This window comes from Poromitra crassiceps (genome assembly GCF_964638095.1).
Source record: "Poromitra crassiceps genome assembly, chromosome: 28".
NCBI lineage: Eukaryota > Metazoa > Chordata > Actinopteri > Beryciformes > Melamphaidae > Poromitra > Poromitra crassiceps.
In genome coordinates, this window is record NC_139651.1 from 20148289 (window position 1) to 20173727 (window position 25439).

Consider the following 25439-nt stretch of genomic DNA (forward strand, 5'->3'; position numbering starts at 1 on the left):
GGGGCAGCAGGGGGCGCAACAGCGGCATGGTGTGGATATCAACGACAAAGCGAAAATGAATGTTTGACAGCGTGTAGAAGAAGAAGAGAGTATTTAAAGGAGGCTTGAAAGAGAAGCAACATATTTTGTAACATTTGTAACATTTCTGACGCACGGGGATCTTTTCGTTACACTGTAACTGTAGTCAGAGCCTGTAACGGTTACTGGCTCTGACCACAGTGAAGGGAGCATCCTCGCTCATCAACAAATGCCACTCTTTTTTTGCATCAGCTACCACCCTAGCCTGGGTAAACCCAGCCTCCACGTGACCTGCTCTCAGACCTGCTCTCAGTCACTACCTAGTGACTGAGAGCAGGGTAAGCCTGAGAGCAGGTCACATGGGGGATGGGTTTACCCAGGCTACTACCACCCTTCTGCCAGCTGATGTCAAGACAGTCTTAAGGTCTTTGCACACACAGTCCCATTGTTTTCGTATGCGTGTTTTTTAATCCGTCATCTGAAAACACAGACGGGTCCCAGCTCGCAAAAATCTATTGACTGATGCGAAAAACGCAGAACATTGAACCTCGTCCAAAAACTTAAATGACGGACGTAATTGTCGGACTCGGTGTGTCAATGATGATTGACACAAATGAGGTCGTATTCTTTGTTTTCTTCGTGTGTCAATTTCGGACGAAAATACGGACTTGGTGTGCAAAAGCTATAACACAAAGTGAATCACCACTAACGTAAAGTGAATCAGCACAGGTACTGTACTACTCTCAAGTCCAGATTCACTGAGGGCTGTCAGTCACAATAGTGAGTTTCAAGAATTTCAAATGAAACAGAGGCTGACGGAAATTCTTCAAAAACAGTTTTGAACTGACTTTGATTCCTCAAAGTGAGTTCTGGGATGAGCAGCATTTTATTCAGTGTGCTCAGCAGGAGGAGCATGGTTAGTGTGCTCAGCAGGAGGAGCATGGTTAGTCTGCTCAGCAGGAGGAGCATGGTTAGTCTGCTCACAGGAGGAGCATGATTAGTCTGCTCACAGGAGGAGCATGGTTAGTCTGCTCAGCAGGAGGAGCATGGTTAGTGTGCTCAGCAGGAGGAGCATGGTTAGTCTGCTCACAGGAGGAGCATGGTTAGTCTGCTCAGCAGGAGGAGCATGGTTAGTGTGCTCAGCAGGAGGAGCATGGTTAGTCTGCCCAGCAGGAGGAGCATGGTTAGTCTGCTCAGCAGGAGGAGCATGGTTAGTCTGCTCAGCAGGAGGAGCATGGTTAGTCTGCTCAGCAGGAGGAGCATGGTTAGTCTGCTCAGCAGGAGGAGCATGGTTAGTCTGCTCAGCAGGAGGCGCATGGTTAGTCTGCTCAGCAGGAGGAGCATGGTTAGTCTGCTCAGCAGGAGGAGCATGGTTAGTCTGCTCAGCAGGAGGAGCATGGTTAGTCTGCTCAGCAGGAGGAGCATGGTTAGTGTTGAAATTCCTAGCTGCAAATCTCATCATAAACATTCGGTGAATAATTTGTAAAGTGCTGGGATAAGCAGCATGGGATGTTAGGAGTTGATGTGATGACGCATGGCCTAACCCTAAATGATAACAACAAGACTGTTTCAGTGAAAATGTGCCAGTGTGTAAGGATGAATGCAGGTATTCTTTTTTAAATTGGGAAAGGAGCTAAAAAGAAATCATTAAACTGAACTTCGTGAAACCTTTCCGAAAAGTTACCAGCTTGCTGATCGGATTCTATCATTATGGTGTTCCAAAATATGATAAGACATGCCACTAGAGGTCACTAGAGTACCACAGGAATGAGTCCGGAAGACCTGAACGTCGTACATCTTTTCGAAGGATAAATGTGTTTTTTTTAACACCATTTTCAGAATTACGCTCATAAAAGTGCTCCTCATTTGTGAAGATTATTTGGCTGAACACGAACTTCGCTGTTTCATAAACTTGTGTTAACCACAGACCTTATATCATGCATTTAACCGAAATTCTCATTGACTTTTACACGTAAGAACCAGGAAGTGCAGGGACTTCTGGGTAAGCTTACAAAAATACGTCATCCCTGCAGTACTCTATGGCTAATGACCAATTCTGTTAGTGCCAGTTTGGAAAATAGGGAGAATACCAATGGCACAAATTGTGAATGGGTCATTTTTGCACATCATCCTGATTTGCGCACATTTCTTCGTGAATCTGACCATTTTGCAGCTCTTCATTTTTTGGGGGGGAAGGGGGGGGGGGGTGGGATTAGCTCTCACAATGCATTCTCTGAGAATATGGCTTTGAGTTGAAACTCCGACTCTTCTGTTCTAACATGTTCAATCCTTTCGCTCCTCCACTTTCCTCCCTTTTTCTTCCCCCTTTCAGATCTACCTCTATTTCCATTTCTCCTCTGAAATTGGTTTCTATTTTTGGGCATTCACGTCTCTCTCTCTCTCTCCCTCTCTCTTTCTCTCTCTCTCGCTCTCCCTCTCTCTCTCTCTCTCCCGCTCCCCCTCTCTCTCTCTCTCTCTCTCTCCCTCTCCCTCTCTCTCTCTATCTCCCTCTCTCTCTCCCTCTCGCTCTCCCTCTCTCTCTCTCTCCCTCCCCCCCTCTCTCTCTCTCTCATTCACTCTCATTGTTGGTATTTGTCTCTCTTCCTGCCTCTGCCTCATTGTTTTGCACCCCTACTGAACAATCCTTAATTACAAATCACCCGAGGTTTATTAGTCGTCTTAATTGATTTTCAAGCCAGAAATAAATGTGAAAATCCCTCCCGAAGTCGGTGATATTGATGTGATGCAGCAGATAATAGGCTCATGGCCAAGGCATTTGAATGCAGGGATTGTACGTATTACAAACAGAGATGGAACGGTATGAAAATTTCACATCACGATTATCGTGACCAAAATGATCACGGTCATCGTATTATCACGGTATTCGTAAAAAATTGCTGAAAATGTTCAAAAAGTACAGAGACTCACTGAAATCATTTTACGTTTTATATTGAAAATTCAGACCCAAAAAGAATTGATACACTCACTGAAATCATTTCTCCAAGGCTGCACGTTTGCATCTGGGAGACGGTTGCCAACTTTGGTTGATGAGGGGCAGTATTTACCATGTTTTTCAACGCACTGTAATCACAGTACCACGGTAATCATGGTACCACGGTTTTAACGATAATGAAAATTTGAAACAGTACGGTTATCGTAAGGAATTTGATCACGGTTATCATTCAAACCGGTTATCGTTACATCCCTAATTACAAACCCTGTGCAGTAGGAGGAGGTAGAGAGGCTGCATTTGAATGTATTCACCATGAGCAAATAGTCGAGGAAATCACAGCGAGGAAAGATCGGCCTCCATTACAGAGTCTGCAGTCAAATCTTATGCCAAATTTCTGACACAGAACAGACGGGCAAAATGTATTAACACATGGACTGGCTCCCAGATGTCTGGCCTAATGCCACTGTGAATCCAACGAGATTTATTGATTCATCATGATGTCAGTTATGATCAAATGTTTGTTGGGCTAAGAAATAACTCACTATAGTGCGTTCTGTGTGTGTGTGTGTGTGTGCTCCATATCTCCAGCCTACTCTACCATAGCAGGAGTGTCCTAGTGTTGACATGATCATACTGTCTCCATGCTATCTCCGTTAGCGTATTGTGCGTATCTCTATGGTTTACTTTTCAATGTGTTGCTATTGCTTGGATTTCATTTCCCCACATTTCATGTCTCGTCTTTCCCGCCTCAGTCCACCATTGCTCAATGCTCATGTTAGGTGGAGTGGTTTTTACCAGAAGCACAATACATACAGTATATGTGGAGGAACATTCCAGAAGCACAATACATACAGTATATGTGGAGGAACATTCCAGAAGCACAATACATACAGTATATGTGGAGGAACATTCCAGAAGCACAATACATACAGTATATGTGGAGGAACATTCCGCACATTTCATTATCTTCTGAAAAAAAAAAACCTAATGCTGTAATAATAATGTGAGTGTGAGTGTGTGCGTGCGTGCGTGCGCGTGTGCATTTAGGCTACGTGAACTCTTGTCTTGTATGTATTTGATCCAGCAGCCATGCTCTCTGCTCCTCCGGGGACTCCAGTAGAGTTTCAAGAGTCCTGTTAACACAAACCCGCGCGCTACATCGTGCTACATCGTGCTACACGTGCTACACGTGCTACATCGTGCTACACCGCGTGCTACACATCCTCCCGCTGCTGCCACGGCACTAAATCCCGCTGCGCAGCGTTAGCTTCGGACAGCGCGGTTTAGCACGAGCTTACGGTAATCAGGGCGGCCAGAGATTGAGGGGAGGATAAGGGGAGAAGCACTATTAAATGATTGTAAGAGTAGCCGAGCTGTAATTAGAGAGCGAGCGGAGGTGGTGTGGAGATAGATTGATGATGGGGCGGCCAAACCAGAGAGTGAAGAAAAGATGAATGGACAGATGAGATGGAGAGCAGAGAGGAAGTGAAATGAAGAGTGTGGATTGGAGTAGCAGGACAACAGAAAGAGTGAGGTAGTAGAAGTAGGTCAAGGCGATTTAGGATGCTCTCTCACTGGCGCCCCGGTACCGTTTCCCGAGCACACTTGTCCCCAAATCGACCCCAGTTTCAGAACGTTTGACGAGTGTGAACGTTGCGTTTCTGTTCCGTTCTGCGCCCCGGGCGCCCAACAGGGGAACCGTGACAGGATCCACTTGAAAAGGTGGTCTGGGGAGCGCTTTGGCGTGCCCGGAAAACACTTGCGAGTGTGAAAGCCAACCGTTCCAAACCACATAGACAACAAACGGGCGAGGATAAACTCCAGGCATAGTTGATGATGCAAGTGCACTCTGTTCCGTTTCTGAGCGCGGAAGAAATGCTGTAATGTGAAAGCTGACCAGCGGGGGGAGAGGGGCGGGTGGGGGCAATCTTTCCCGAGTGCGGAACAGAACGGAACGAAAGCAATGGTTCCCAGTGAGCAGGCAGCCTTAGGGAGAGGGGTAGAGCGTAGAGAAACAATTTAGCACTGTTGACGGAGAACAGAGACTCTCATACTAAATGATGCTCATACTTTAATTCCAGTTTGAATATAATTCTGCATAAGGACGAGATATGTTTGTGGTGCCTAGATGAGAGCATAATGACCCAAAAGCACCGTACGATATTATTGTGATATTGTTTCCACATTGCATGCCAGCCCATCCACACACTCATACACTGTGATACTGTCAACGCTCACTATTGTATTATGGTTGTTTTCCATATTTTAATTTGTAGCTGTTTGACTCCTATCTGTTGCGCCCCCTTTCTCTCTCTCTCTCTCTCTCTCTCTCTCTCTCTCTCTCTCTCGCTGTCCATGTTCTACTGATCTTCTCTGTCGTTGGTCCTCTCTCAGTTTGTTGCTACTCTCTCAGTCTGGGATCTCAGAGTCTATCAGACGACTGATCGACTCTGGTGGTGGTGATATAGAATAGAAGATGGAGAAGATGAAAAAAAACATTGAGATACAGGAGAGAATGGAATGTAGTTGAGAAGGAACATGATGTGAGATCAGAGTGAAAGCAGATCAATCAGGCTGACGACTAATAGACTCCGGGGGCGACAGCTGATATTTCTGGGTTTCCGCTTTAACTCTGATATTCACATCTTGTTCCTCCTCAACTACAGTTCAATCTCCGAATCAGATTTTTTTTTATTCAGCCATACAAGGAAATTGACTTGGTGTCATTGGTGGACAAGTTACATGAGATATAGACAACACAATAATTACAAATGAATGTAAACACATACAAGCTATAGACAGAATATGAACAGCCAAGTGTGGCAGAGTACAAAGTTAGCAAGGCAAAGAAACAGGTACAAGTACAATGTTGGCAAAACTACAGTTATAAGAGATGGCTAGATATATACACAATACTCTGCTGTATCTTCATGTTTTAATCTTCTGCATCTTCTATTCTATATCACCTTATATTGTGTTATCCTTTCTTCAACATATCCATCCTTTCTAAATCCCTCCTCTTTCCGCTGTCAAATCTACCTGACCTTCTCTCATGATCTCATATATTCTCTTCCCATCTTTAACTCTGTTGTCTTCGTCGTTGTTACCATCTTCTCCCCTTGGCGTCTGCTCAGTTTCGGGGACACCCCGCTGTCTTCTGCCTCCACCCTGGAGCACATACCGTCCTCGGCTGTGGCGCGCCCTCGGCCCCTGGTCCGGCAGCAGAGCCTCCAACAGCCCCTCACCCACCAGCCCCCACCGGGTCCCAACGACCCGCCGGCCACCTCGCAGAGCCTGGGCCAGCTGCACACGGGCCCAGGCGGCGGGGGCCACCGCGGGGGCCCGCGGGGGGTCCGGGGGAGTCCGGCTGGAGCCTCCCGGTACAGAGGGGGCGCGGGGGCGGGCCGATCGAGGTCGAACCCGGGCAGCTGGGACCACATGATGGGACAGATCCGCAACAGAGGTCTGGACGTCAGGTCGTTCCTGTAAGTGTCACGGTGTCTGCTCTGTTCTGTACAATGTTGACCCAGTCGATATATTTCTAACACCCACTTATCTCTCATTATCACTGCTGCTATTTTGCGTCACTTTCAATCACTTCTGAAGCTGTTAGCCGCCCTGCTGCGTCTTGTTTTCAGGTTTTGGATGACTTTGTCATGTGTAGCATCACAACATAGCTCACTTTGACGTTAGCACATAGCCTCTGTGAAGATGCTGCACCATGATTTTTGGAGGGTGCTTCTGCCCTTAGTTGCATTTGTATATATTTATGTTTATTTGTGTGTGTGTGTTTGCGCACGTGTGTGTGTGTGCGTGTGTGTGCGTGTCTGTGTGAGTCTGTGTATATCAATTATTGCATGTGTGCATCATGATGGCCACATTGGTTGAACAGCAGCAGGTAGGCACTATTAAAGCAGCAGGTAGGCACTATTAAAGCAGCAGGTAGGCACTATTAAAGCAGCAGGTAGGCACTATTAAAGCAGCAGGTAGGCACTATTAAAGCAGCAGGTAGGCACTATTAAAGCAGCAGGTAGGCACTATTAAAGCAGCAGGTAGGCACTATTAAAAGTTAACTGTGATAACTCGATTGATCTCTTGGGTCTCTTCGATATCAAAGTATTGGCCAGTTATTAAAAGGATAATTGTGGTTATTTTCAACCTGTTTTCCTACTTTTCTTCTCTCCATAAGGACAATTGATTGTGTTCAAAATGTCATTACTTCACTGTAGAGCTTTACAGGGCCAAAGCAATCTCCAACAATTGAACCGAAAAAGTGTTCAAAATGTAAGAAATTCAGGAAATAGGAAAACATCCTTTTAAATAGTGAGACAAATGTTAAATGTGTTCATTCAAACACATTTGAGGTATTACTGTTATATATAGTACCTGCATTTTCACAGACTGTAGTCTACCATAGACCAGCAGTTCCCAACCTTTTCCAACTCGGGGCCCACTTGAAAATCTCAAAACGTTTCACGGCATCAAAAAATGCGGAGGGCAAATAAGGCGTTTTCACTTTCTATTTTCCACCGTCACTAACACCTAACATGGCATCTGAAACATGTTGCAGCATTTACAGCGTTAACGTTTTCAAGGAGCTGTCCAACACAAGCGATTTTTAAATTCCAACCATTCCAACAGAGTAGGCTAATACACAGAACATCATTTTGGCCATCAATACCCATAAGCCTAACCCCACACCAAAGTTCCAGAGATTTATTTTAAAATTATTTTACCCCCCCCAAGTCAGACAAGATCGTTGCCGGATCGATGATGTCAACGAATTTCTGATCCACGTGTTATTGAACAGAATCTGCTGTGGATGTGCTGCTGCGGAGGCTGATGTTTGTTAGAGATACTGTAGCCGGCTCCTCCGCCCGAGTACAATGATAGATTACAGATGATGCGCTCTACAAAGCAGCCTGCTGTTAGCGGTCCTCTCCTCCGATCACCTACACACACACACACGCACACACACACACACACACACACACACACACACACACCTACACACACACACACACACACACACACACACACACACACACACACAGTATCTCTACCCTCTTCCACTTTTACTGTCCGCCCCATTAACAGCGTCTCCTGGCCAGTGACCTCTGTCCCCATTGAATCATCATTCAAATAGGGCTGGCCAGATATATAGGCCATATATATATATATATATATATATATATTAGGGCTGTCAGCGTTAACGCGTTAATCGCGCGTTAACTCAAATTCCTTTTAACGCCACTATTCTTTTTTAACGCACGATTAACGCATGCACGTTCTTTGAAGTTTGAGCCTTGGTCCGACCCGTAGTTTGGGAAATCAGGAAGCACTGAGCAGTAACGTTGATAGCAAGCAGAAAGAAACCCCCATGAGCAGAAAAGGAGGAAGAAAATGGGTTTCTACAACAGCATGAGTGAATACTGGATTCTGATTGGCTAGCAACAGTGGTAAATACGCCAACAATCTACAGTTCGGCTCCAACCGCAGTATCACTCCGCTCCCTGATGCTGACTCCGCTCCCTGTGCTGACTCCGCCCACTGTTAGCCTGTCAGTCTGCAAATCTCTAACAAGGAAATGGCCAATCTCTAACACAAGGAAATGTCCGATTTCGTAGTAACGTTTGATTTACTGGGTGGATTGAGTTTTGAGCAGTGGTTAGATGAAGATGAAGGTGAAGTGAACAAAGAACGACATGGTGAAATTGGGGAGAGAGAACTGGCTGAGCTTGAGTTGTCACGAGTTCGGACTAGCGGGAGGTCGGACTAGCGGGAGGTCGGACTAGCGCCCGGACCCCGAACCTGGGACTGTCAAACAAACAAACGCCCTCTGCCGTCACCAGATATCAACACACCACCACCAAAACGGGCTGCTTTAGATAACTGTTTAAATAACTGTACTTTTACAGGCAATGTATCAATAACTGTGAATCCCGTTAAGGAATAGGTTAGTTGTTTTTTGGCTCAAAGGCAACTAAATGTTTAGTGCAATCATTGATCTTGTGTATGGAACTATATTCTGTGGCGGAAGGATAAATGTATTCTGAAACCAGTAATGATTGTAAATAATGAATTGGATGTTACAATTGTGTATTTTTTATATTATTTGGTAGCTGTTGTAGAAAACAAATTTAACACTCGAGGTCGGGGGTTGTGGGCACATTTACCACTGGTACAGGGTTTATAGCACTCGGCTTCGCCTCGTGCCACAACCCTGTACCAGTGGTAAATGTGGCCACAACCCCCTCCCTCTCGTGGTAAATTTGTTAAATAATGTTGGCAAGTTCAGCTTAAAATTGAGAAAATGTCCCACATTTTGGGTGAGAGAGAGAAAGAGAGGGAGCGCGTCAGCCCCCGCGTGTGTCTCGTCTCTCACCGTGGCAGAGAGAGTGAGAGACAGACGGATAATGGGGGGGCGGGGGGGGGGGGGGGGGGGGGTACAGAGAGGGAGAGAGAGAGGCAGAGAAAGCGAGCAAGACAGACAGACAGGCAGTGAGAGAGAGAGGGAGGGAGGGCGAGCAGACCAGAGAGAGAGACCGATGGAGAACGGGAACGCGAGAGAGAGAGATACCGAGAGAGAAAGAGAGAGGGGGGAGAGAGCATGCACGCAGCTTCTCCTGTCTGTGGCTGGAGAGATGTAGAGGATAGCACCAATTAACTTCACAGTGCAGCCTGAGAGATGTGTATTCCCAGTAACTAGTAGCAATAATAACAATATTACCAATGGCCAAATAGATAGATAGATAGCTTTATTGTCCTCAAAGAGGAAATTCTTTTTAAATTACCCATTATTACCACTTACCCATACTAATGATAATAGCTATCCATATTAATACAACAGTGCATCTTTGCACAAAGCTCTCAGGTTTAAGGTAGCCTACCTCGGTTTAAGGTAGATTTAGAACAGATTAAAAAAATGCGATTAATTTGCGATTAATCGTGATTAACTATGGACAATCATGCGATTAATCACGATTAGATATTTTAATCGATTGACAGCCCTAGTATATATATATATATATATATATATATATATATCCCTGGACCAAACACATCAGATGTTGACCCCGGGGGGGGGGGGCAGACACAGCGGGCGGAGGGGATTCGATTTAATGCGTTTGCGATCAGCGGGCCATCAACAACCAAATACTATCCGTTATGCTCCACTTTCAGCTGTATCTCCACTCTGTGGTAACTGAACCAGTTCCTGAGCAATATAACCAGTGGGACACAGTAATGTAGGTGGTAATGATTCCCCCGCCCTCCGGCTGAAGTGTGCTCTTAAGTTTCGGTCATCTCTCCAAATCCATTCAACCTAATCAATGAGCCTCATGCCGGCAGTGTTGACACATCCCGGGTGGGCTGCTGTCTCTCATCTCGTCATGGATACCCGCTTCACCAAACGGCCATTTGTTAAAGAAAGAATACACCGCGAGAGAGTCGTATGCTGGCCGGGGAAATCTGTGATTAACACAGAAATTGGATGAAATAAAGAGAAAAGATGAAGCGTTTGGATCAGGGAGAAACTGAGGAGAAACCAATGTGTTGCACATAGAAAGCACATTATAAGATAAAGAGGATGCCTGAAGATGAATCAGGACATTAGAATTCTGTATCTAGGTACTATTTCATATAAACTATGACGTTTATACCAGGAGACGTGGTGAAAAGCACTTTTAGCCCCATTAATGTGATAACACACACAACCAAAGATGATAGATAACGCTTATTCCCCAAACGTCACGTCAAAACAAATATGAAGAACAACGAGAAGCTGCACGGGGGGAAGGATGATGATTTCAAAAGTAAGGAGGCTGGGAAGCCAGGAGAGAATAACTTGCCTCAGCTTTACTATTTTATAGAATACCAAGTAGAGGAGCCAAGGCCCTGAGGATACCCAGAGGCTGTGTGTCTGTGTGTGTGTGTGTGTGTGTGTGTGTGTGTGTGTGTGTGTGTGTGTGTGTGTGTGTGTGTGTGTGTGCACGTGCGTGCGTGTGTGCGCGTGCGTGTGTGTGTGTTTGCTTTAAAGAACAGTTGTGTGCAGCAAATGTTTATTCGTTAAGGTCACTGTTTGCATGGCGTCTAGAATTCATGGTGCAGCATACTTCAGTAACACTGAATTTAAATGACTTCAGGCGTGTTCAGCTACAGAATAATAGCTGAAAATCAACAGGATGTGGTTCTTTGTTGTTGTTGTTTTTAGTTCATGCCACCTCCATTTTCATGGATTTGTTTTGCTTTCACGGTTCTGCTTTCGTTTCTTCTTTCCCACTCGTATCGTTTATTTGACTCTCAACCAACCCAGCTACCTCTCTCAAGCTCACCTTTCTGTTTGAACATGCAGCTACCTCTCTCAATCTCACCTTTCTGTTTGAACACCCAGCTACCTCTCTCAAGCTCACCTTTCTGTTTGAACATGCAGCTACCTCTCTCAAGCTCACCTTTCTGTTTGAACATGCAGCTACCTCTCTCAATCTCACCTTTCTGTTTGAACACCCAGCTACCCTTTCTCAAGCCCACCTTTCTGTTTGAACATCCAGCTACCTCTCTCAAGCCCACCTTTCTGTTTGAACATCCAGCTACCTCTCTCAAGCTCACCTTTCTGTTTGAACATCCAGCTACCTCTCTCAAGCCCACCTTTCTGTTTGAACATGCAGCTACCTCTCTCAAGCTCACCTTTCTGTTTGAACATGCAGCTACCTCTCTCAAGCTCACCTTTCTGTTTGAACATCCAGCTACCTCTCTCAAGTTCACCTTTCTGTTTGAACATGCAGCTACCTCTCTCAAGCCCACCTTTCTGTTTGAACATGCAGCTACCTCTCTCAAGCTCACCTTTCTGTTTGAACATGCAGCTACCTCTCTCAAGCTCACCTTTCTGTTTGAACATCCAGCTACCTCTCTCAAGTTCACCTTTCTGTTTGAACATGCAGCTACCTCTCTCAAGCCCACCTTTCTGTTTTAACATGCAGCTACCTCTCTCAAGCTCACCTTTCTGTTTGAACATCCAGCTACCTCTCTCAAGCCCACCTTTCTGTTTGAACATGCAGCTACCTCTCTCAAGCCCACCTTTCTGTTTGAACATGCAGCTACCTCTCTCAAGCTCACCTTTCTGTTTGAACACCCAGCTACCTCTCTCAAGCCCACCTTTCTGTTTGAACATGCAGCTACCTCTCTCAAGCTCACCTTTCTGTTTGAACATCCAGCTACCTCTCTCAAGCCCACCTTTCTGTTTGAACATCCAGCTACCTCTCTCAAGCTCACCTTTCTGTTTGAACATCGAGCTACCTCTCTCAAGTTCACCTTTCTGTTTTAACATGCAGTTACCTCTCTCAAGCTCACCTTTCTGTTTGAACACCCAGCTACCTCTCTCAAGCCCACCTTTCTGTTTGAACATGCAGCTACCTCTCTCAAGCCCACCTTTCTGTTTGAACATGCAGCTACCTCTCTCAAACTCACCTTTCTGTTTGAACATGCAGCTACCTCTCTCAAGCTCACCTTTCTGTTTGAACACCTAGCTACCTCTCTCAAGCCCACCTTTCTGTTTTAACATGCAGCTACCTCTCTCAAGCTCACCTTTCTGTTTGAACATGCAGCTACCTCTCTCAAGTTCACCTTTCTGTTTGAACATCCAGCTACCTCTCTCAAGTTCACCTTTCTGTTTGAACATGCAGCTACCTCTCTCAAGTTCACCTTTCTGTTTGAACATCCAGCTACCTCTCTCAAGTTCACCTTTCTGTTTGAACATGCAGCTACCTCTCTCAAGTTCACCTTTCTGTTTGAACATCCAGCTACCTCTCTCAAGTTCACCTTTCTGTTTGAACATGCAGCTACCTCTCTCAAGTTCACCTTTCTGTTTGAACATCCAGCTACCTCTCTCAAGTTCACCTTTCTGTTTGAACATGCAGCTACCTCTCTCAAGCTCACCTTTCTGTTTGAACACCCAGCTACCTCTCTCAAGCCCACCTTTCTGTTTTAACATGCAGCTACCTCTCTCAAGCTCACCTTTCTGTTTGAACATGCAGCTACCTCTCTCAAGTTCACCTTTCTGTTTGAACATCCAGCTACCTCTCTCAAGTTCACCTTTCTGTTTGAACATCCAGCTACCTCTCTCAAGTTCACCTTTCTGTTTGAACATGCAGCTACCTCTCTCAAGCTCACCTTTCTGTTTTAACATGCAGCTACCTCTCTCAAGCTCACCTTTCTGTTTGAACACCCAGCTACCTCTCTCAAGCTCATCTTTCTGTTTGAACATGCAGCTACCTCTCTCAAGCTCACCTTTCTGTTTTAACACCCAGCTACCTCTCTCAAACTCACCTTTCTGTTTGAACATCCAGCTACCTCTCTCAAGTTCACCTTTCTGTTTGAACATGCAGCTACCTCTCTCAATCTCACCTTTTCCGTTTTGACAACTTTCTTTGTGTGTGAAACAGCAAACAGAAGATGATAGAGCTATGCATCAGTGGATCTCAACCTTCCCGCAGCTGAGAGGCACACTGAGGGGCGTAGCAACACACTTTGTACACAACGTCTGCGACTGCCATGTATATAGTGCATTAAAAGGGCCGCTCATATCAAATTATAATATACTCAAAAGAATAGAATCATAATGTTTACTGATGCATTATAACCACTCATATAATCACTTGTAATGAATTAGAAAAAGGTCTTATGTTTATGAGTAGTTATCTATCCGAAGTTGTCTGAAGGATATCATTTATTATCATCACTTGTATTCCAGTCAGAGAGCTCATGCTACAAACCCACCACCAGCAAGTATTATACGTGCTTGTAGTATACTGAAATGGTCTGGTACACACACAGCATCATACGTTATTGTCTTTGTTAAATGAAGTGAAATGCAAAAGTACGCATGTGAAATAAACTATGGAACATTTACTGTAAGTTTCCACTAAAGTGATCATGTTGAGTGACAGATCTTAAAACATGTCACATTAATAAGATGCTTGTACAGCACTTAATTATCACGTAATTATTGTACTTAATTCCTTCTAGGCTACTGGTTGACTTTGCTGATGTAATGAATATGCATGCATCTGTTCTCATAAGCCTAGTCATAAGCCAAGGCATTGTGAATGCAGCCCTAACCCTAACTCCTTAACCCATTGATACCTGATGCAGCATTTGCATGTATATCCCTCATTTGTGTGTGTATCCCTTTAAGACGCGGTTCCGCGGTCTTAAAGGGATACACACACAAATGCTGCATCAGGTATCAATGGGTTAAAGGTGTCCTTATAATGCACTATACATATGCCAGTCATAGAAAGTGTTACCTGAATTTCAAAGGCAGACAAGTATTGCTGATCTGCATAATGCACGTAAAACCTTGTATGATACAAGGTGCAGCAGCATTTGGATTTGACCCAAATTGCACGAGCTTTGAAGAAGATCAATGAAGACAATATTGTAATTTTGATTTGAAAAGAGTGCGAGCGATATCTGACAGTACACCTGAGCTCGGCTTGTCACACAGGTTGAGATGCACTGGAATGGACTGAGCCACTGTTAACACCAAATAATATCTTCACAGCAGTTTACTACCTCTCCCCGCTCTCTCCTTGTACTTGCAACCCATGTTTGTATGTCCGTTGTGTGTGTGTGTGTGTGTGTGTGTGTGTGTGTATGTATGTCGGGGTGTGTGTGTGTGTATGTATGTCGGGGTGTGTGTGTGTGTGTGTGTGTGACCCTGTGCCTGTTTGCCTATATATCTGTGTGTGTCCTGTGTTGTGTGTCCAGTGAGGGGAAGATGGTTGTTTTGTCTCTAGCGATTGGGCTGGCTGAACAGGATGACTTTGCCAACCTGCCAGATCTACAGGAAGCACCAGCATGCCAAGAAAACCAAACCACACCAGAAAAGAGGTACTGGCTGAGAGAGAGAGAGAGAGAGAGAGATAGATAGAGAGAGATTGAAAGGGAATGAGAGAGAGAGAGAATGAGAAGCCCTGGAGAAATTGCGTTAGGCTCAAAAACATGTTGCCGGGTTAGTTCTCTGTTATAAAGTAGTGGAAGGGTGCGTCACGGTGTAACGTCATGAGGTACAGTAACGTCACGGGGTACAGTAACGTCACGATGTGTAATTTAAAGTATAGACTATCTTGTCTCTGTTCTGCCCGTGCAATGGTCCACAATGGAGGATGACCTTGAATTCAATAAGGAAATGAAAATGAAATTAGAACTAATGTCCATTAAGTCAAGGGTTGACATGAATGGCTGGGAGGTTTTTTAGTCATTTTTCCATTACAAGTTTTCATGTTACCAGCTGACGAACTCCTTTTGAATATTGTTAATTGGTCTCATAGGAGGTATCACCAGAAAACCAGACCAGAGGCCTATACCACGAAGCAAGATTAGTGGCTTAGCGAGGTAACTTCAGGGTTAAACCTAGGTTGGCCGTGCTACGATGCTAGTTAACTTCTTACCGAGATAGATCACCATAGCAACTTGTGCTCTACAGCGAACTTGCTCTGTAGCAGGTTAAGTTCAGAGGATAAGATCAAAACCCATGAAAGACCCACCTGCTTACCAATCAGCTCTCTGGAAACAGCGAGTCACCATTCATATGGTCCCCATATGAAAAATACATTGCATTCAAAAGAAAAGAAAAAAACATATGGCTCCTGTTGAATTAATCGAGGACTGAAGCCTTGCACTTGTTGCAGGCTACATAATTAAATTAAGCCCTACTTACCACTTTGGAATATGTTTTTATATTTATTCATTTTTGTGCTCCCAAGTAGACTAGATACATTGTTTGACCCCGCCGATCGATTGCAGCTGAACGGTGAGCGGAGAAATATCACTAAACCGGCGTAAAAAGGTTACATAACGTCTCCAAAGCGCACGGTGCCGTGTGCGCAACGGAGCTGAGGCTGACATTGGTTTGGACATGGTCATACATGTCAGAATAGCCTACTACTATCTAAGCAATTTAATATGGGATCGCCTGCACACATATTCATATCTAGGCTACTCCTGCATTTTGCAGCTGCAACTGTGTTGCTTTTGGCCTGTATTATGTGATTGAACTTCATATTATTTCCAGCATAGTCCTTGTATGAAATATGGAGATATGCTGTCAATATATGTGACCACAAAATAGGCTATTTAGGCCATCTATTTATTTATATACGCTATCAATGAAATCTATGCTTGCACCGTGTCGATTCAGTTCAGCAGCCTTTTTAAATTTGATTATCATAATCATTATTTAAAGGTCCCATTCCGTGCAAAAGCTGTTTTTACTTGTAAATGCATATATACTGCTGTCATCCCTCCCTGTAATGAGTGGTCACAACCTCAGAACTGCCAGAGTTGGATTTGTCCCTATCCAGCTTCCCCCTGCAGTCTCCTTCAAGCCACGCCCCTTACACTCTGTTCCCCCAGACGGGTTAATGTGATGTCACTCGGGTCCTTAAGCATACTGCGCGCGTCTCTCTCACACAAGCTACCTGCACCATTTTGTCTATAGCCACAAAATTAACACTTCTAGCTGGAGTGACGCCAACTGTACGTGATCCAGCAACTGCGGCGGTGCATTCGGTAAGTCTAGGCATTTTGAGATGTCCTCTTTAGCGTAGCAACCGTTAAGTTAGCGATAGCTCGTTGCTAACGTTAGTTGTGGACACAACCTAGCGTGCTGGTCCACGGACGCTAATCTGATTGGCTGGGAGCTGGCTGGGAGCCTGGGGCGGGCTCTCCCTCAGTGGCCAATGGGAACTGTTAGTTCTGAATATATTATAGAAACAGACCATTCTTGGGAAGCAACGAGATGAGGAAGTGAGAACTCCATCACAAAGAACGGGGTTGCTATATTTTCGACAAATTAATCCAGAATCATGTTTTATGGACCAGAGACACACGTTTTTAAGAGGTTACAGCTGCACGAATTTGGACCTTTAATTTTTTTATTGATAGCCTATTATAGGAATTATTCCATCAATGCGACCAAACACATGATGATATCATTATTATTCATTGAGCCTAAATGGTCTAAATACATAAATATATTATGTACATTTAGACTGAGATAGATTACACATTACGTTCACTCGCAAAAAAGACATGCGGGTTTTATTGAGTTTGAGAGGGTGAATTGAGCTGCTGTAGGATCATACATGGAGGCAGAAACCGCTCTTCAAAGAAATGACTGATGTGAATAAAAGCGGTAACTTTAGACAGTCATTCGGGAACAGACTAATAATATCCAACGCGGATTTTGATTCTGACATACAGTAAAGCTTCACTTTGATTTGTGCTTTGAATGAATGAGGAAATAGGCGTGTCTGGCGCTGTAAAAGCTGCAGCAGTCCATATTGGATTGGGATTGGCTAGTTGTTAAAAACCACGCCTCTTCCGTGCACGAGCTCCTGTGCACGAGCATTTTCATGTGCACACGCTCTCAGTTGGATTAGAAAAACCTGGATCAATTGAATTTACCGAGTTGAAAACCAGAGTCGTGGTACGGGTTCGCTAGATTGCAATGATCTGGTTAAGCCAAACCAGATCAAGGGACAGATCCTGGATCTGCTTATCTTACATTCGTGGTATGGGCCTTAGGACTGATTAGTTAACCAAACCAAACTTACTGCTTTTTGACAATCTGAGTGTACATTTGACCAAGAAACAACTTTCCCATAAATATTTGAAAATCTTTCGTAAAGATAGAATGTCAGACATTAAATGATCTTTGCTTATATTACCGTTTCTGTCTTGACTTGTCATTTTCTCTATCACTGCATAGCCTTGTTTTATTGGAACTGGACGTCCATGATGTATCTAATGGCTTTGCCTCAATCCTATTCCTTCTGTTTACTTTTCCCCTCGCCTTTCCGTTCACTTGTGTTTTCTCTCAAATTCTCCACATATCTCTACATGTTCTTTGCACTTCCAAATTGTGGGCCCTCTTGTCCCTTTCTCATCTCCTCTGAGTTCATCCATCCATCCAGCCCTTTGTTAGTCTGCTTGGCTGCAGCTCTTCTCCACTGGCTCAAAGTGGGTCTGATCTGAGTCTTGGGCGCAGGAGTGTAGGTCAAAGGTCATGCTCATTATTTCAAAGTAGGTTTCCTTGCATGAAACACCCGTCTAAAATGTGCCAACCGGTCATCTGCCAGTGATCCCACAACAGCTTGTCAGAGACCAACACACGTTCTCACAGCTCACTCCGTCGGGGGACACAGTCACCCTTATGGTGAACAGATGACTAAATAGGCTCTCCTGATTTCAGAGCCGTGCTGCCTCATCCTAACCTGACTCCGCCAGATGTGGCAGCATCAGGTTAGCCTCATCCAGATGTGGCAGCATCAGGTTAGCCTCATCCAGATGTGGCAGCATCAGGTTAGCCTCATCCAGATGTGGCAGCATCAGGTTAGCCTCATCCAGATGTAGCAGCATCAGGTTAGCCTCATCCAGATGTGGCAGCATCACGTTAGCCTCATCCAGATGTGGCAGCATCAGGTTAGCCTCATCCAGATGTAGCAGCATCAGGTTAGCCTCATCCAGATGTGGCAGCATCACGTTAGCCTCATCCAGATGTGGCAGCATCACGTTAGCCTCATCCAGATGTGGCAGCATCAGGTTAGCCTCATCCAGATGTGGCAGCATCACGTTAGCCTCATCCAGATGTGGCAGCATCACGTTAGCCTCATCCAGATGTGGCAGCATCAGGTTAGCCTCATCCAGATGTGGCAGCATCAGGTTAGCCTCATCCAGATGTGGCAGCATCAGGTTAGCCTCATCCAGATGTAGCAGCATCACGTTAGCCTCATCCAGATGTAGCAGCATCAGGTTAGCCTCATCCAGATGTGGCAGCATCAGGTTAGCCTCATCCAGATGTGGCAGCATCACGTTAGCCTCATCCAGATGTGGCAGCATCACGTTAGCCTCATCCAGATGTAGCAGCATCAGGTTAGCCTCATCCAGATGTGGCAGCATCAGGTTAGCCTCATCCACTGCTTCAAGATGTCTCCGTGTGATGTGTTCTCGAGGATGGACTCTCTCTCTAGAAGAGCTCATTTTGAAAGTAATATTTCTTAAAGTGTGCTAAGTTTTCCTCTGTATTTAAGTGTGCCATTCTAACTAGGTCGTCTGTGATTTTGAAGATGAATAGCTCTCTGTTTTAGAGGAAAATATGAGATCTCTGTGAAGATGAATTGTTCATTTGTTTCATCTTCATGCAACGGCGGTGACCTTTTTTGTTTATGCCTATAACGATTCCCCGGCCTTGAAATGGTGACAGCGCGGCCCCAGCAGACAGACAGTGCAGACCCAGCAGACAGACAGTGCGGCCCCAGCAGTGAGGGCCGTTCTGCCCCTTGTTCCCCTCCGTCCGCTCCTTCTCGCTGTCTGGAGGTCTGTCAAGCACCTTAGCTTTAATCACAGCCAGCCTGTGCGCGCTGCTACCCTCGGGTCGCGTGGGCCAAGTTGTCTAGTGCCCTTCCTCAACTAATAACAACTCTCCATCATCATCTCTGTCCATCTCTCTGTCTCAGTTACCCCTGTGAGCTCCCTGTGCCCCTCCGCTCGCTCCGGGCCGTTTGATAGAGCCCAGTGGACTGAGAATGATGGAGCACGATGATCCCACCAAAATATGTGAAAAGACAGACAGTGTCAGACAGTGAGAGAGAGAGAGAGAGAGAGAGAGAGAGAGAGAGAGAGAGAAGGAAATATTTGCTCTTAGCTTTCCACAAAAATGTGCTGTGAGACCAAAATGGTCTGTGAGACCCTCTGTACTTGGTGTATTAATATAAAACCCCTCTGCACTTGGTGTGTTCCATCAAGTCTGTCTTTTGTTCAAACAGTCAAACATGCAGACCGAGTGGCACCTTGAACACAAAACAAATGTGTCATTGGGATTCAATCAATAGTCACTAATGTGTCTTAACAGCTGTTATGAAACTCTTAGGCATTATAGTATATTTCAAACTAGCAGACTGTAATGATATGCAAATTTATGAGTCAGATCAGAACCCTAACCCTGAGCCACCCACATCCCCCAAGCCACTCCCTCTACCCACCCCTCGAAAAACCCCGACTCTCTACGACCTTCCTGTCCCTTTTCCTCCTTTGATCCAAATCGGATTGGATCCGCGGCAGAATTTGATGGGTTCTTCGTTGGCCCGTGCTACCCTTCCACAAAGTTTCATGAAAATCAGCCCACTAGTTTTTCTGTAATCCTGCTAACAGACAGACAGACAAACAGCACCGAAAACATCTTTGCCGGAGGTACTGTATATCATAAAGACACTTCTGTCTCTTCCTGTCAGAAGGAAATGTGTTTTAGAGTTCTCAGTTTCAGCCTGAGCCCGACGGGACCAGAGCCAGCCCGAGGTTCGGCTGGGGTTTGGCTCGGGCTAGTCTCGTTGGCCAGCCTGTCTGGCGGCGCAGGTCACCATTATGGAATTGCGATGGGCGGCGCTTAGCGGCAGTGCCCTTGGATAATAGTTTCCAACAATCCAACTTGCCATTTTCAGCGTGTAGCAACGAGCTAGCGTCTAAGTTTCTGCCGTTAGCTTCCCAGCTAGTTGCTGTTTTCACTGTGGCGGCAGGGGACTATTTACAGCGACACATGGTGGGACTCATTTGTGACGATTGTCTTGCTGAACACAAAGTTTGCTGTTTCATAAACTTTTGTTGACCGCAGGTCAGACCTTATTTTATGCATTTAACCAAAATCGCCATACAAAAATCCCATTGACTTTAGGAACCGGAAGTAGCATAACTACCTGAGTTGGCCTACACAAATACGTCATCCCTGTCGTACTCTATTGGTCAGGTCAGGTCGGGTTGGGCTCGGGCTTCAACTTACTAGGTCGGGTTTGAATTTTCAGGCCTGTTGAGAGAAATGGCTCAAGTGTTTGTTTACATAAATTGAGAGATAAATTCCTGGTGGTCTTATGGGAGGTTAGTCTATGGGAGGGTCTGTGCAGCAGACAGAAACAGTGATGTGCATGTTGATAACTGTCCAAAGCTTGGTAGGCAACATAACATGGAGGAATAAGCTGTTATTTACCTCTTGCTCAGTTAGAACCTAAAACTAATCAGAGTTGCAGCACAGCCTATTTAGTCAATCCTCACAGATATCTGTGCAAATCAAGAGGTGGGCGGGACAATAAGCATTTAATGTTACTCAAAGATTAGCGATGCCGCACCAACTATAGCTGTTAAGTTAAGTTAAGTTAAGTTATCCTTTATTTATCCCCATGGGGAAATTCATTTGTTGCCTACAAATGCCTTCTTCTGTTGACTCATAAGGCACTATGGCAGCTGTGATAGAGACACTGCGTAACGCGTCATCATTCAGAAGCCACGCCCAAAACGGGGGAAAACACAAACTCCCGTCCAATCCTGGCGTTCTCCTATGTCGCGTGTATGGTCGGGTGTTGCACAAAAAGATCGTATATACGGAAGATGAACACTCCAACTTACTTCACTGACATCAACATCCACATTTTTCTTCTCGCCAATTCTCAATGGCTTCCTTGTTTTGCTCAGGAGTACAAAAAAACTTGAACTGGCGATTTTTTACATTTGTTGTCTGCGCAGCCCACCACACAACAGCTTTTAGCTATGTTTAATTCAAGGAAAATGACGCTGGTGTGTGGGAGTGAACGGAGCTTTTCCCCCGTGATGGGCGTGGCCTATTTCATGCAGTGTCTCTATTAGTGGTAATTATATTATTGTCAAAGGACACACTTCCTCTCCATCTCATCCGTTATCTACTGAGTGTTCTTCTTGCTGAGTGTGAACTCAATGCTGTTCCAAGCTGTTATGTGGAGCTGCTGTTCATTGAATTATGCAAGTCAGGCCGACCTATAAGCCCCGCAGTTGACTGGACACAACCGCCCACCTGCAGAGGTCTGTGATGGAAGCTCTGAAACTGTCAGGGCCATTATCATCTCACAAAGCTGCCGTCGCATGGCAGAGCCAGGTATTAAAGGGTTACGTTTCATTTCATTCATTTCATTTGTCATAACCCCCCTACATAAACAAGATACACACTGCCTTCACTGTCATAACCCCCCTACATAAACAAGATACATACTGTCATAACCCCCACACAAACAAGATACACACTGCCTTTACTGTCATAACCCCCCTACATAAACAAGATACACACTGCCTTCACTGTCATAACCCCCCTACATAAACAAGATACACACTGCCTTCACTGTCATAACCCCCCTACATAAACAAGATACACACTGCCTTTACTGTCATAACCCCCCTACATAAACAAGATACACACTGCCTTTACTGTCATAACCCCCCTACATAAACAAGATACACACTGCCTTCACTGTCATAACCCCCCTACATAAACAAGATACACACTGCCTTTACTGTCATAACCCCCCTACATAAACAAGATACACACTGCCTTCACTGTCATAACCCCCCTACATAAACAAGATACACACTGCCTTCACTGTCATAACCCCCCTACATAAACAAGATACACACTGCCTTTACTGTCATAACCCCCCTACATAAACAAGATACACATTGCCTTCACTGTCATAACCCCCCTACATAAACAAGATACACACTGCCTTTACTGTCATAACCCCCCTACATAAACAAGATACACACTGCCTTTACTGTCATAACCCCCCTACATAAACAAGATACACACTGCCTTTACTGTCATAACCCCCCTACATAAACAAGATACACACTGCCTTTACTGTCATAACCCCCCTACATAAACAAGATACACACTGCCTTTACTGTCATAACCCCCCTACATAAACAAGATACACACTGCCTTCACTGTCATAACCCCCCTACATAAACAAGATACACACTGCCTTTACTGTCATAACCCCCCTACATAAACAAGATACACACTGCCTTCACTGTCATAACCCCCCTACATAAACAAGATACACACTGCCTTCACTGTCATAACCCCCCTACATAAACAAGATACACACTGCCTTTACTGTCATAACCCCCCTACATAAACAAGATACACACTGCCTTCACTGTCATAACCCCCCTACATAAACAAGATACACACTGCCTTCACTGTCATAACCCCCCTACATAAACAAGATACACACTGCCTTTACTGTCATAACCCCCCTACATAAACAATATACACACTGCCTTTAGTGTCATAACCCCCCTACATAAACAAGATACACACTGCCTTTACTGTCATAACCCCCCTACATAAACAAGATACACACTGCCTTTACTGTCATAACCCCCCTACATAAACAAGATACACACTGCCTTTACTGTCATAACCCCCCTACATAAACAAGATACACACTGCCTTTACTGTCATAACCCCCCTACATAAACAAGATACACACTGCCTTTACTGTCATAACCCCCCTACATAAACAAGATACACACTGCCTTTACTGTCATAACCCCCCTACATAAACAAGATACACACTGCCTTTACTGTCATAACCCCCCTACATAAACAAGATACACACTGCCTTTACTGTCATAACCCCCCTACATAAACAAGATACACACTGCCTTTACTGTCATAACCCCCTACATAAACAAGATACACACTGCCTTTACTGTCATAACCCCCCTACATAAACAAGATACACACTGCCTTTACTGTCATAACCCCCCTACATAAACAAGATACACACTGCCTTTACTGTCATAACCCCCCTACATAAACAAGATACACACTGCCTTCACTGTCATAACCCCCCTACATAAACAAGATACACACTGCCTTTACTGTCATAACCCCCCTACATAAACAAGATACACACTGCCTTCACTGTCATAACCCCCCTACATAAACAAGATACACACTGCCTTCACTGTCATAACCCCCCTACATAAACAAGATACACACTGCCTTTACTGTCATAACCCCCCTACATAAACAAGATACACACTGCCTTCACTGTCATAACCCCCCTACATAAACAAGATACACACTGCCTTCACTGTCATAACCCCCCTACATAAACAAGATACACACTGCCTTTACTGTCATAACCCCCCTACATAAACAATATACACACTGCCTTTAGTGTCATAACCCCCCTACATAAACAAGATACACACTGCCTTTACTGTCATAACCCCCCTACATAAACAAGATACACACTGCCTTTACTGTCATAACCCCCCTACATAAACAAGATACACACTGCCTTTACTGTCATAACCCCCCTACATAAACAAGATACACACTGCCTTTACTGTCATAACCCCCCTACATAAACAAGATACACACTGCCTTTACTGTCATAACCCCCCTACATAAACAAGATACACACTGCCTTTACTGTCATAACCCCCCTACATAAACAAGATACACACTGCCTTTACTGTCATAACCCCCCTACATAAACAAGATACACACTGCCTTTACTGTCATAACCCCCCTACATAAACAAGATACACACTGCCTTTACTGTCATAACCCCCTACATAAACAAGATACACACTGCCTTTACTGTCATAACCCCCCTACATAAACAAGATACACACTGCCTTTACTGTCATAACCCCCCTACATAAACAAGATACACACTGCCTTTACTGTCATAACCCCCCTACATAAACAAGATACACACTGCCTTCACTGTCATAACCCCCCTACATAAACAAGATACACCCTGCCTTCACTGTCATAACCCCCCTACATAAACAAGATACACACTGCCTTTACTGTCATAACCCCCCTACATAAACAAGATACACACTGCCTTCACTGTCATAACCCCCTACATAAACAAGATACACACTGCCTTTACTGTCATAACCCCCCTACATAAACAAGATACACACTGCCTTCACTGTCATAACCCCCCTACATAAACAAGATACACACTGCCTTTACTGCCATAACCCCCCTACATAAACAAGATACACCCTGCCTTCACTGTCATAACCCCCCTACATAAACAAGATACACACTGCCTTCACTGTCACTCTCTGTGCAATATACAGTGAGCTACAGTCAAGTTAGTGAGTATCGTCATAGAATGGAGACTATGGTACAGCCGTTCAAAATGACCAAAAACACACATCTCACAGCGCCAAAATGTTGTGCTTCAGATACTCACCACCAGATGAAATATTAATGTAACATGCGGATATATTATCTTTTTAAAGGTAAATAGATAGCTGGAATTACTTTGTAAACATGGCCGCCAGGCATGCACGGAATAGAGCGCATGTGCTGTGTACAGCGGAAGCGCTGTTACAGGCAAACAAGGAAGTAACTTGGTGTGGGGATTTACTCTGAAAATGACATTTCACGTAACTTTGGATTAATATTTCATCTGGTGGCGAGTACCCGAAGCACAACATGTATTTTGGTGCTGTGAGATGTGTGTTTTTGGTCATTTTGAACGGCTGTACCATAGTAACAACAGAAATAAATGGGTAAACCCAAGAAGGACCTGGAGCACTCGATTCACTGGAATTGATTGAATTCAGTAGGTGC

The 25439-nt window shown here is 44.7% G+C and overlaps 1 protein-coding gene across 1 annotated transcript in view; it reads left to right on the forward strand.

Moving 5' to 3' along the window:
- syt7b (synaptotagmin VIIb) overlaps positions 1–25439 on the forward strand; it is a gene marked incomplete at both ends in the record, with an annotated part of 128520 nt that overhangs the window by 82583 nt on the left and 20498 nt on the right. The window contains 2 exons of the mRNA XM_083662266.1: positions 6106–6456; positions 14738–14860. Of these exons, the coding sequence (XP_083518392.1) occupies positions 6106–6456; positions 14738–14860 (474 nt within the window). The remainder of the gene's footprint in view (positions 1–6105; positions 6457–14737; positions 14861–25439) is intronic.